The sequence below is a fragment of the Phycodurus eques genome, chromosome 8, assembly GCF_024500275.1.
Source record: "Phycodurus eques isolate BA_2022a chromosome 8, UOR_Pequ_1.1, whole genome shotgun sequence".
Taxonomy (NCBI): domain Eukaryota; kingdom Metazoa; phylum Chordata; class Actinopteri; order Syngnathiformes; family Syngnathidae; genus Phycodurus; species Phycodurus eques.
This window is the reverse complement of record NC_084532.1, coordinates 30,940,052-30,953,298: the sequence shown is the minus strand read 5'-3', so window position 1 is coordinate 30,953,298 and position 13,247 is coordinate 30,940,052. Positions and strand designations below refer to the sequence as shown.

General features: G+C 45.5%; 1 protein-coding gene across 2 annotated transcripts in view; it reads right to left on the bottom strand.

Moving 5' to 3' along the window:
- The window catches only part of ptbp1b (polypyrimidine tract binding protein 1b), a 21,970-nt gene extending 9,106 nt beyond the window's left edge, over positions 1–12,864 (bottom strand). The window contains exons 1-7 of one of the 2 annotated variants that reach the window (XM_061683202.1): positions 12,737–12,849; positions 12,492–12,580; positions 7,965–8,098; positions 6,895–6,939; positions 6,642–6,817; positions 786–932; positions 585–710 (exon numbers count right to left, since the gene is read on the bottom strand). In XM_061683202.1, the coding sequence (XP_061539186.1) occupies positions 585–710; positions 786–932; positions 6,642–6,817; positions 6,895–6,907 (462 nt within the window). In that variant the 5' untranslated portion in view covers positions 6,908–6,939; positions 7,965–8,098; positions 12,492–12,580; positions 12,737–12,849. Of the gene's footprint in view, positions 1–584; positions 933–6,641; positions 6,818–6,894; positions 6,940–7,964; positions 8,099–12,491; positions 12,581–12,736 lie in introns of both variants that reach the window. The other variant, XM_061683201.1, reaches the window with a different exon arrangement.
- Positions 12,865–13,247: the final 383 nt, after the last annotated feature.

The following is a 13,247-nucleotide window of genomic DNA, read 5'->3' as shown; positions in this document are numbered from 1 at the left end:
TCCTGTCCCCACGACGCGCACCCAGCCCCAGCCCACACCTCACCGAGGCCCAGTGAAGCTAACACCCAGTCAACCAGGTGAGCGAAACCACCAAAACACGTCCATGCCAACACCGAAGCAGTCAACAAGGCAAATGGCCGGCCGCACCCCCGTACCGAGGGTCCTCAGTAGACTTTAGACCGATTTTATCAGGCTGATCGGTATCGGCCGATATTTAGCATTTTATGCTGATCGGCTGATTGGCTTTAATGTCATAATTCGCCGATCCGCTCCGCAAAAGACATTTACTTCGCGTCGCCATCGTGCACAGTATATTTGAATCCAAAAGCTAGTTTATTTTTAGCCTTGTCGCGTGTCTTTTGACGTAGTATTGGAAATATCTGACGGCCAATAAAGTTATTTTAAAAAACAATAATAATAAAAGAAATAATAATCATGGTTTCAGAAAATTGCAATTTCGTTTTTCTCCAATATCATGCAGCCCTAGCTGCAGCCCCGATGTAAATGCTCAGTGAACTGGAATGAAGAACGGATTAGGCTAAGCACAAGCTAAACTAAACTAAGCTATGCAAGCAGCCACAAACCTGACAGAGAGCATCCAGACTGACAGGATACATCATGTTGTCCACCACCACACGCAGCACACCACCGGGGGGCAGCACAGACGGGTCCATGTGGGAAGCAGAGCCAAGCAGAGCCGCTTGAGCCCTCTGAGACAGGGGAGCGGGGACTTGGTCAAACGCTATCGCTTGAGCAACTTTAACAGTTCTTAGCGGCGGTGTTACCTCGTGGTTGGGGGAGTGATCCGTCTTGAGTTCCTTGTGGTTGGAGAACTGCACAAAGACGGGATGGTTGCGGATGAAAGGCAGCACAGCTGAGTAGTAAGACACCATGTTGTGAGCGCACTCCACAGACGACATCTCCAAGAAGGCCTGACACCACACATACACACAAACATAGTCACACATGTGTAGAATAATACATATAAGCAATAATACATGTAGAGATGAGATTACTCAAGTAATTTGATGACAAAATAAAAAAGAAAAAAAAAAAAATGGTTGAAGCAAAATCTCTGCCTTGTGGCTTCATTTATTTCCTGTCACTCGTGCTGTGTGGGATGCTTAGCGAAGAGATACATTTTTCCAATCGGACCGTCAGTGCACCACTGCTCCGAAATACGTTGGCGCCACGGCACAGAGCCACGAGACTATCCGTAAACGACGGAATACCCATGGTTTGCGATCATTTCACAAAAAGATTAAGTGCAATGTGTCTACAGCCAAGGTGTGGAATCAAGTCACGTGACTTGGACTCGAATCAGACTCAAGTCCTTGACTGAATCAGAATCATCTTGATTTGCCAAGTATGGAATGTTATTAGGCTTGTAATTCAACGTGAACAGAATTGACTCGTGACTTCACTTGGACTGAACCCTGAACCCTTTAACTTGAGAAGACTTTACCAAAGCACAGAGAAACGAAAACTCTCCTTCTCTCACACACACGCGTGTGTGTGTGTGTGTGTGTGTGTGTATATATATATATATATATATATATATATATATATATATATATACACACACACACACACACACGCACAGACTCACACACGTACATGTATGTATATGTATATATATATATATATATATATATATATATATATATATACACACACACACACACACACACACACACACATATACATATAATTATTTTACTATGGTGTAGATGGGAAGAGAAATGGATTTGGGGTTATTTTAAAAGAAGAGTTGGCTAAGAATGTGAATGATGTGACCGAGAGGTGAAAGACAAATTCTGGAAGGAGCTAGACGAAGAGAGAGTCGTGATTGGTGCAGATTGGAATGGACATGTTGGTGAAGGAAATAGGGGTGATGAAGAAGTGCTGGGTAAGTAAGGCATCCAGGAAAGAAACTTGGAGGGACAGATGGTGGTAGACTTTGCAAAAAGGATGCAAATGGCTGTAGTGAACACTTTTTTTTCCCAGAAGAGGCAGGAACATAGGCTGACCTACAAGAGCGTAGGTAGAAGCACGCAGGTGGATTACATCTTGTGCAGACGTTGTCATCTGAAGGAGGTTACTGACTGGAAGGTAGTGGTGGGGGAGAGTGTGGCTAGACAGCAAATAAGATGACTCTGGTGTGGGGAGGAAGATGAAGAAGACAAAGGCAGAGCAGAGAACCATGTGGTGGAAGTGGAGAAAGGAAGAGTGTTGTGCGGCTTTTGAGAAGAGGTGCGACAGGCAGTGGAGGTAGAAGCACGCAGGTGGATGACATCTTGTGCAGATGATGTCATCTGAAGGAGGTTACCGACTGTAAGGTAGTGGTAGGGGAGAGTGTGGCTTGACAGCATAGGATGGTGGTGCGTAAGATGACTCTGGTGGTGGGGAGGAAGATTAGGAAGACAAAGGCAGAGCAGACAACCATGTGGTGGAAGCTGAGACAGGACAAGTATTGTACAGATTTTCGGGAAGAGATGGGACAGGCTCTCGGTGGACAGGAGGAGCTTCCAGAAGACTGGACCGCTACAGCCAAGGTGATCAGAGAGGTAGGCAGGAGAGTACTTGGTGTATCTTCTGGCAGGAAAGGAGAGAAGGAGACTTGGTGGTTCACAGTACAGGAAATCATACAAAGCTAAGAAGAAGTGGGACACAGAGGACCGAGGAGAGGCGAAAGGAATACATTGAGATGCGACACAGGGCAAAGGTAGAGGTGGCAAAGGCCAAACAAGAGGTATATGATGACATGTATGCCAGGTTGGACACTAAAGAAGGAGAAAAGGATCTATACAGGCTGGCCAGACAGAGGGATAGAGATGGGAAGGATGTGCAACAGGTTAGGGTGATTAAGGATAGAGCTGGAAATTGTTGACTGGTGCCAGCAGTGTGCTAACTAGATGGAAAGAATACTTCGAGGAGTTGATGAATGAGGAAAATGAGAGAGAAGGGAGGGTGGACCAGGAAGTGGCAATAATTAGTAAGGGGGAAGTTAGAAAGGCATTAAAGAGGATGAAAAATGGAAGGGCAGTTGGTCCTGATGATATTCCTGTGGTGGTATGGAAGCATCTAGGAGAGGTGGCTGTGGAGTTTTTGACCAGCTGGTTCAATAGAATTCTAGTGGGTGAGAAGATGCCTGAGGAATGGAGGAAAAGTGTGCTCGTGCCCATTGTTAAGAACAAGGGTGATGTGCAGAGCTGTGGGAACTATAGAGGAATAAAGTGGATGAGCCACACAATGAAGGTATGGGAACAAGTAGTGGAGGCTAGACTCAGGACAGAAGTGAGTATTTGCGAGCAACAGTATTGTTTCATGCCAAGAAAGAGTACCACAGATGCATTATTTGCCTTGAGGATCTTGATGTAAAAGTACAGAGAAGGTCAGAAGGAGCTACGTTGTGTCTTTGTAGATCTAGAGAAAGCCTATGACAGAGTACCCAGAGAGGAACTGTGCTACTGCATGCGGAAGTCTGGTGTGGCAGAGAAGTATGTGAGAATAATACAGGACATGTACGAGGGCAGCAGAACAGCGGTGAGGTGAATTGAAGGCGGAGGTGGGACTGCATCAGGGATCAGCCCTGAGCCCCTTCCTTTTTGCAGTGGTGATGGATAGGCTGACAGATGACGCTAGACTGGAATCCTCGTGGACCGTGATGTTTGCAGAGGACATTGTGATCTGCAGTGAAAGCAGGGAGCAGGTGGGGGAACCGTTAGTAAGATGGAGGCATGCACTGGAAAGCAGAGGAAAGAAGATTAGCCGAAGTAAAACAGAATATACGTGTATGAATGAGAGGGGTGGTGGAGGAAGAGTGAGGCGACAGGGAGAAGAGATAGCGAGGGTGGAGGACTTGAAATACTTGGGCTCAACCGTCCAGAGCAATGGGGAGTGTGGTCAGGAAGTGAAGAAACGGGTCCAAGCGGGTTGGAACGGGTGGAGGAGGGTGTCAGGTGTGTTATGTGACAGAAGAGTCTCTGCTAGGATGAAGGGCAAAGTTTAGAAAACAGTGGTGAGGCCAGCCATGATGCACGGATTAAAGACGACAGGAAGCAGAGCTGGACGTGGCGGAAATGAAGATGTTGAGGCTCGCTCTCGGGGTGACCAGGTTGGATTGCATTATTTGGTATTATTGTTTGATAAGGGCCCGAGACCCTAGTGGTACAGAAAATGGATGGAGGGATGTTTAATAAGGCAAAATCTTTTTTTTCTTTTTTTTTTTCCCTAAAGTGTGGTATTACGGTGCAATATTTTACCGAACCAACGTTTTCCAGTATTTGTGAAGTAATGTGTCTATGGTGCCTCAGTAAACATGTGACACATGAATTCAAATTGTCCAAGCAATCCTGAGTTCCAGACGTTTTTCTGCCGAGCGGCCTGAAATCAGACCTTTCCAATTTCTCGAGCTTATGCACACCGCTAGCGAAGATCTCCGCCTACCTCTCCGCTCCCGAGCCAGCGCTGGCGACATAACGAACACGTGCGCTCTCACAAGTGGGTCTTCTACACGGAGGAAAGGGGGCAGTCTTAGCCATATCTGGACAAAGGGGATAGAAAACTGGCTCAAAAACTGAAGTAGCTGTCAGATGGGCCTTTTCTGGACACGGATGACAAAACCAAGGTTTTGTTGTTTGTTTTAATGAAATTGACACTTTTATTCTAAATCCCTGTTAGGGAGTCACTTTATGCAAGTCGAAACAGACAAAATACGGGGCCTTTAAACAATACCAAATAAACAACAAGAAGGTTAACAAACAGTTATCAAGTAATAATGGATTAATTCTTGTTGGTGCACCACCTACTGGCTGAATGGCTGATGTTATTTCTGTGCTTAACTGAATAGTTTTCATAAACTCTAAATTCCAGAGAAACTATATACAATCACTGCAATAAGTCAACCTGCATGAATAACATTCAAACCACCACAGAAAAAAACAGCATAATCATAATGGCCAACAGTGTACAAAATCCAGAACAAAAAAAAAAAAAAAGAGAGAAGATGTCCTTATTTGACAGCAGTATGTAATTGGTTGTTTGCTCTTACAGTATACTAACTTACTGACCACGAACAAAAACAAGCCGTTTATAAATCCATACAATGCCACGCAACACCGAGGCACAACTGGGAGTGTCGGAGTAGCTGCCGAGCTCGTGAAGAAGACAAAAAAGAGGAAGAAAAAGAAGGAAAAACATCTGTGATTGTTAAGACACTGTTCGATGTGTAATTTACGCACAGTGTAACAAGTTTACGTGAGCTGAATGGTAATTGCTAGCGCGTTATTGCTAACCGTGATTAATAACCGTTTAGCATCGACTAACTTTATTGTCTCTAATTCTGTACACCGAATTTATACCAAACACTGAATACCATCATATGATATCATATCTTAAGGCTAGAAGTCAATCCATCATAAATGAGAATAGCATGATCTCATGTTAGTAGCAAAAAAATAATAAAAATACATTTAGATGGAATTTAATTTTTTGGTGGGGTTGGCGGGGGGGCAATCACTCCATTACTCGACGGAATAGTCGACAGGATAACTGATTCGAAGATTAGATTAGAGACAGCCCTAGTTCCATAGCTGCAACCCTATGGACACGTATATAAAAATAGACAAGGACGGTCGCACAAGTACATGATACAGGATGAGTATGTATTCTTGGGCTGCAGCCCTCCAATATTTTTACAATCGATTATTCCATTGATTAATCATATAATTGGATAACAATGTATTTTCCATTCAAGTTAACCCGAAAGCAAAACAAATCTGGGTAAATAGAGTGCACTTGTATAGCGCTTCAACTACACCATCACAGTGCCCAAAGGGCTTTACAGAGGCTCACAGTCATGCACACATCCGTACACCAACTGGGGGGGGCTGCTGCCATCCAAGCGCTGCCAGGCACACTGGGAGTAATTTAGCGTTCAGTGCCTTGCACAAGGACTCTTCCACAGCAGATATACGGATCTGGGATTCAAACCACGGACCCCTCGCTCACTGGACAACCCCCTCTACCAATTAAACCACTGATTATAGTTGTTTATCTGCTATTGTTTAATGATGGAACATAAGGAAATAAACAACAATATGACAAGCGAGGGAGTGATGTTGTACTCGCAACCTTTTTGAAAGTGAGTGTGACTTCTTGGCTACTGTCCTGATTCATGCGACCGAAGTACTAGTTTGATTTCCACTTCGGAAGCGGCTTCAGGTTCAACTACGTCAATTACACGTTAGTCGCACTACGGCTGCAAATTGCGATTATTTTCATAACACATTAAGCTGACTACTATTTTTTTCCATAAATTGATCATGATTCAGTTACTGTCAGAAAATTGGCAAAAATAATGATCATTGTTTTACAAAGTAAAAGCAGATGTTTGTAAATGTCTTATTTTGATGCAACACAAAATATAATCAGTCCGCTTTCACGGCGGACGACTCAAATCAGAGAATATTTACTGCTGAGAGGCTGAAATCAGAGAATTTGGACAAGTTGAAGTTCACAATGTCTCTAAACGATCAATCAATTACCTAAATTGTTGTCAATTCATTTGATAATCTATTTGTTGTTGCTGTATGGACGAATGGTTGCACATCTAATGTATTCCATCCATACATGCGCACCTGGTTTTTGGCTTTGAGCATGAGGAGGTTGGTGATGTCTCCGAAGGGAACGCCGAGGCCGATGACCTCCGCTTCCACGATGTCATCGGGAAGTTTGCGGATGTGGACCACCCTGGATGGTAACCCGAGACCCCTGGGGTCACCTTTGAACTGCTTGTTATCGTTGCCATTGGCTACTGAGGGCACAGAGGAGGAGCTTAGCATCGGCTCCTTTAAGTCAGGACGCCAGGAGGAGGAAGAGGAGAATGCTGACCTGTGGTGGTCATGATACTCGTCACCGCGGAAAAGGCGTCAGGTCCTGCGGCAAATGTGACAACGCGTCAAAATCATGCTGATCAAATGTGCAATTATTTGAAGAAACAACAATTATTTTAATGATCAATTCATCTGTCCATTATTTTTTTGTTTAATTGGATTTTTTTTAAATGTCCAAATCTTTGTTGAAAAACAGGACATTGTTTCTACTTAACAGTGCAGAAAATACACAAACGTAAATTGCTGATGATGCAGTTCCTGGTTTGGTCCGTAACATCCATCAGAAAATTGACAAAAATGTTGATGATTGTTTTCCAAAGTAAAAGCAGATGTTTGCAAATTTCTTATTTTGAAAAAAAAAAAACAATAATAAAATCAGTCTGCTTTCATGGAGGATGACACAAATCAGAGGATATTTACTGTTGAGAGGCTGAACAATTTGAAGTCAAACAAGGTCTCTAAACGATTAATCGATGATCATTGATGGGTTGTTGATTGACTAATTGCTACCCCTCTACTGTTCACGAACGACAACACAAGTTGAGCCCCCCTCGCCCCCATATTTGTTTTTGTTTTTTTCCTTTTGTTCAGTCTCTCTGTGCGGGCCAGTAGGGGTCCACGGTCCAGAACTTGGGGTGCCCTGGTATACAGGATAGAGTTTCAATCGAGTTTAGATGTGGTATAAAGGATACAAGTTCAGAAAGGGTGGAAAGGACACAACTTGGTGTATGCAGTTTAGCAGCGGTGTCAAAGTTTTAATGTTTGTGGGAATGCGAGCGGCTGAGATCGCCTTAGTGCGACTCACGAATAAAAGAGCAGCTTAAGAGGAGCTGTGGCACTCCTTCAAACGCAATCAAAGAAGCAAACGGAGCCCATCTTTTTCTTTTTCCTCTTTCAAGTGTTCAGTAAACACTGAATCCTTTCAAAAAATGTAAAGACGCTGAAACGCTGAAGTTCAAATGCCAAGGCTGAGCTGGCGCAGGAAGTCCCCCAAAAAAGAGACACCACACAAATGTCACAGAAATTAAGCGAAGACGAGATACCCGATACATGAATATTTGGACCCACCCTTAATAAAAAAACACTGAGTCCGCTTCCATCACATCACTCGCTTTTGAAGCACCCCAACTTTCTGCAGCGACCTCGTCAGCTGGGCATTATGGTGATGAAGAGGAGGGTGCAACGCTTCGTTGTGCAATTTTCTAAAAGAAAAGAAAAAAAAAAAAAAAAAACATGGAATGAGCACTTCAAATGCCTCTAAAATCCTCCATAACAATACATTCAAGAAAAACATTTGATGACTTGATACAGTCGTGCTCACCATTACTGGCACCCCTTCATTTTTTGTATGACCTGGATAATAATCCATCCATCCATTTTCCTTACCGCTTACCCTCACGCGGGTCGCGAGCATGCTGGAACCTATCCGAGCTGACTCGAGGCGGGATACACCCTGAACCAGTCACCAGCCAATCGCAGGCCACATACAGTGGGTACGGAAAGTATTCAGACCCCCTTCAATTTTCCACTCTTTGTTATATTGCAGCCATTTTCTAAAATCATTTAGGTTCATTTTTTTTCCTCAATGTACACCCTTATAGTCAGAAAAAAATGAATTGTTGAAATTTTTGCAATTTGTTAAAAAAGAAAAACTGAAATATCACACAGCCATAAGTATTCAGACCCTTTGCTGTGACACTCATATATTGAACTCGGGTGCTGTCCGTTTCTTCTGATCATCCTTGAGATGGTTCTCCACCTTCATTGGAGTCCAGCTGTGTTTGATTATTTTATTATTGATTGGACTTGATTAGGAAAGCCACACCCTGTCCATATGTCAGAGCCAATGAGAATCATGGGGGCAAAGGAACTGCCTGAAGAGTTCAGGGACAGAATTGTGGCAAGGCAAATGCCACTTAATTCTAAGTGGTATGTGCGGGGAACACCAGGCACTGCTCATCATCTGTCCCAACAGCGAAGCACGATGGTGGCAGCATCCTGCCGTGGGGGTGTTTTTCAGCTGCAGGGACAGGGAGACCGGTTGCAATCGTAGGAAAGATGAATGCGGCCAAGTACGGGGATATCTTGGACGAAAACCTTCTCCAGAGTGCTCAGGACCTCGGACTGGGCCCAAGGTTCACCTTCCAACAAGACAATCGCCCTAAGCGCACAGCTAAAAAAAACAAAGGAGTGGCTTCAGAACAACTCCGTGACTGTTCTTGAAAGGCCCAGCCAGAGCCCTGACTTAAACATGAGGACATTAAGGATCTCTGGAGAGACCTAAAAATGGCCGTCCACCAACGTTCACCATCCAACCTGACAGAACTGGAGAGGCTCTGCAAGGAGGAATGGCTCAAAAGGGTGCGTCTACGAAATACTGAGCAAAGGGTCCGAATACTTATGGCTGTGTGATATTTCAAGGTTTCTTTTTTAAGAAAGCTGCAAAAATGTCAACAATTCCGTTGTTTTCTATCAATATGGGATGCTGGGTGTACATTAATGAGGGGAAAAAATGAACTTCAATGATTTTAGCAAATGGCTGCAATATAAAAAAAATAGTGAAAAATTCCAGGGGGTCTGAATACTTTCTGTAACCACTGTATAAACAAACAACCATTCGCACTCAGATTCACACCTACGGACAATTCCGTTTTCAATTAACGTAGCATGCATGTTTTTGGGAGAAAAGCCACGCAGGCATGGGGAGAACATGCAAACTCCACACAGGTAAGAAACCGGGTCCTCCTAACTGTGAGGCAGGTGTGCTAAGCACCCTGTATAAAACCTTCAGAAATAAATGCAAATGTACCAAACATGGCGGCACGTTGGACGACCGGTTAGAGCGTCAGCCTCACAGTTCTGAGGACCCGGGTTCAATCCCCGGCCCCGCCTGTGTGGAGTTTGCGTGTTCTCCCCGTGCCTGCGTGGGTTTTCTCCGGGCACTCCGGTTTCCTCCCACATCCCAAAAACATGCATTCATTGGAGACTCTAAATTGCCCGTAGGTATGCATGTGAGTGCGAATGGTTGTCTGTTTGTATGTGCCCTGCGATTGGCTGGCAACCGGTTCAGGGCGTACCCCGCCTCCTCCCCGACGACAGCCGGGATAGGCTCCGGCACGTCCGCGACCCTCGTGAGGAGAAGCGGCTCAGAAAATGGATGGACGGATGTACCAAACATGGCGAAACGGTGAACGACCAGTTAGAGCGTCTGCCTCACAGTTCTGAGGACCGGGGTTCAAATCCCAAAGTCCTTAAAGTGAACTCCGATTGCAATGACACGTTTAGTTATATGTGATCTCTTTCGACGTGAGTAACAGAACAATAAGATCCGACTTTCGACAATCATTTCCAGATTTATATATTTTTACAAAACGAAATCTCAACATAGGTCGCCAGTGTTTTTCCGTCGCAGTGCATTCTAGGTAGTGACGTCAAATGGGGATGTGCCCGACGCCCGGAGTTTTAGCAGTAGCCACAGTAGCAGCCCCTGGCAGCGATGACCACTGTTCAGCCATTTCAGTTTGAGCCAGTGTGTGATCAGGGAAATGAGGAGCGAGAGAGAGAGAGAGGAAGAAACGAGGATGAAGATGACGGGTGTGAAGAAACCCGGAGTTGGCCATATTCACTGGTGAATTTGTAGCTACTGCTAAAGCGGGCCGACCAAGGTACGCGGCCAGCGCCTTCTGTCTTTCGCGTCTTTCTGCTTGGCTTTGGCTTGTCACGCGGCCGTTTAGGCTCCTTGTGAGGGAAGAATCAAAAGAAAGAATCTGGGCGGATCTTTCCGCAGCTCAACTCTTCCGACCGCATCCTCCCACCGTTTCCTCAACTTTCTCTCTTTGGGAAAGCTATGAATGGTTACCTCCTTTTTTGCATTCCGTCCTGATTGGAAATTGTATCTAAAAGCGGCGCAGTGTGGCATTTTTAACTCTTTTTGCTGACGCTAAAAGTTGCTCGCAAGTGGCTAGCTTAGCTCCGCGGAGAGCAGCAACGTAACAATTTTGCAACAGCCATTCTACGTCATCATTCCCAGAATGCTTCGCGCACGCTAAAACACGGCAGCGAGAGTGTATCAAATTATGGTCTAAACAAAATTGTTTTTTTAATTTATAGGAATACATTATAAACACATACCACTGTATTTCAATAGTAGAGGTCAGTAGTTGTAACATTAAACGTATTTGTCATTTCAATCGGAGCTCACTTTAAAACTTCAAGGGTGCCAAACATGGTGAGCACGACTGGAAGTACTTGAGCTATTCTACTGCCCACACACGGACGCCGTTTGTAGCGTCACGCGCAGTTTGACGCGTCCACTTGGAGAAGCACTCCCTGGGAATTTTGGCCTGTACCAGCTTATTGGTGGATATTTTAAACTGAGACTTGTCAGCCAATCGGAGGAGGACCCCGAGTAGCAGACGAAACGAAACGGTCGAGGTGCTATGTCGAGAAAGAATCAAGTTCTTCTGTTTCACTCCAATTCGAAGGTGTTTATGCACCAGATTTTCAATCGGCCTTTTGGGGAACAGAAATGGGTTAGGTTAGGGTTACGACTTATTACGTTACGACCCCTGGGGTGCCAGTATTTTTTAGCATGAACGTATGAGTTTTGCTTTGACTTGCGAGGTGGCTCCACATACTCACTTGACAACAAGCAGCAGTTCGGCTGATATAATGAGTAAATATTTGCCAAAAAAAGAGGCTTCAAGCTGTAAATTGTAACAACCTGTTGGAATTTACTCAAAAACTAAGCATATAACAAACAGGATGACAAGTTGTGTATTCAACACAAGCACATAGTCAGCATCAAGAGTACGATGGAAAAGGCCACAGTCAACCAAACAACAGCTAACAGGAGCCAAGAATGTTTAAAACAATTTGAAGCTGTGGACGCCGGAGACGTTATGGAGATACCTCTGCAGAAGACGCAAAATGGGATGAAGAGGAATCACACAAAAGCAGATCGGCTCGCAGAACAATACGAACAAAGAAGTGAAGGTCATGTGGGGTGCAAATGTTGTCACCGTGTGTCTGTGCACAATAGCGTACTGTTGAGTGCAAGTTTGCCTTTTAATAGACTTGTACAGCTAAAGTTTTTGAAACGTAAACGCTGACGAGACACACACAGCCTGCTGCATGCCAGGAGCACAACAGGGTGGGGGGCGAGCAAGAGAGAGGGGGGAGGGAAGGAGCGCAGGAGGGAGGGAGGGGGGGGGGGGGGAGAGAGAGAGAGAGAGAGAGAGAGAGAGAGCATTTAAAGGCGCAGCACGCCAATGAACTACAATGTGTGTGTTTGCGTGCGTGCAGCCACCATCGCTTCCTGGCGAGTTGCGCCGTTTGCAACGGGTGTTTTTTTTTTTTTGCCTTACTTCCCGATTTTGTTTTTTTCTGTGCAATGTATTGATATTGATCATGTGTCTGTGGCGATTCATATTGTTACTGATTTATTTGCCAGCCCGATCATCAAATTTTCAAAATATTTGATATGTTGGACTCAGGTTGAAGTGGTCATTCATTCAGTCAGCATGTTGCCTGGCTGTCATTTTGGACAAACCTTGTCACATTGCTAATAGAAGCGTGTGTGTGACGAAACCTTACCGTTGAACTTTCCCTGCCAACGGCGAGCGGCCTGGACGCTAATCCCAAGGAAAAGCGCTCATCTGATCCAAGATGCCAGTGAGTCTGTTCTGTGGGGCACAAATGAGAAGAATGGTTTCCTCAGGAGGTATTCAAGTTCCCCGTGGTCCAGTGCCACCCTCGCCTTCACGCTAGGGTTAGTTCTACTAGTGTAGCGTGCAGTTTGCCATCAAAGTAAGCCCACAACTCAAAAAACTACATCTTACCTGAAATGCAATGTGTTTGCCGTTATCTAGCCGCACGCGTGTTGTCTTGCGAGGCAGCGGCGAACCGTACGGGATCCGCCAGCCCAACAGCGGTTCGAGTACGGTTCGTCGGCCGCTCGCTCGACCGAGGGACTCGTCAGACGCTCGCGTCGCGGGCGAGGAGGAGGGCTGGGCGGGGGGGCACCATGCGTGTGCGGCTGCCGGAGGCCGCAACTCGCAACGCGTGCACGACGGACGATCGCGCCCCCTTCTCCTCACGACGCGAGCGGCTGACGAGTCCCTCCGTCGATTAACGGCCCGCTGGATTTCAACGGACACAAAGGAACAGAATGACTCCCTGCGGCCCGTGAGAGCGCCTGCCGTGCATCGCTCCTCTCCCCGCAGATAGATGGGAGCCGCAATAGACGTATTTGATTGACATCTGGAGGCGGGATTTTCAGGGCACCCAGCGACACGCCCACTGCGTCCGCAAGCTCAAAGAACAGACCGATCTTGGCCATTTTGAAGCCGG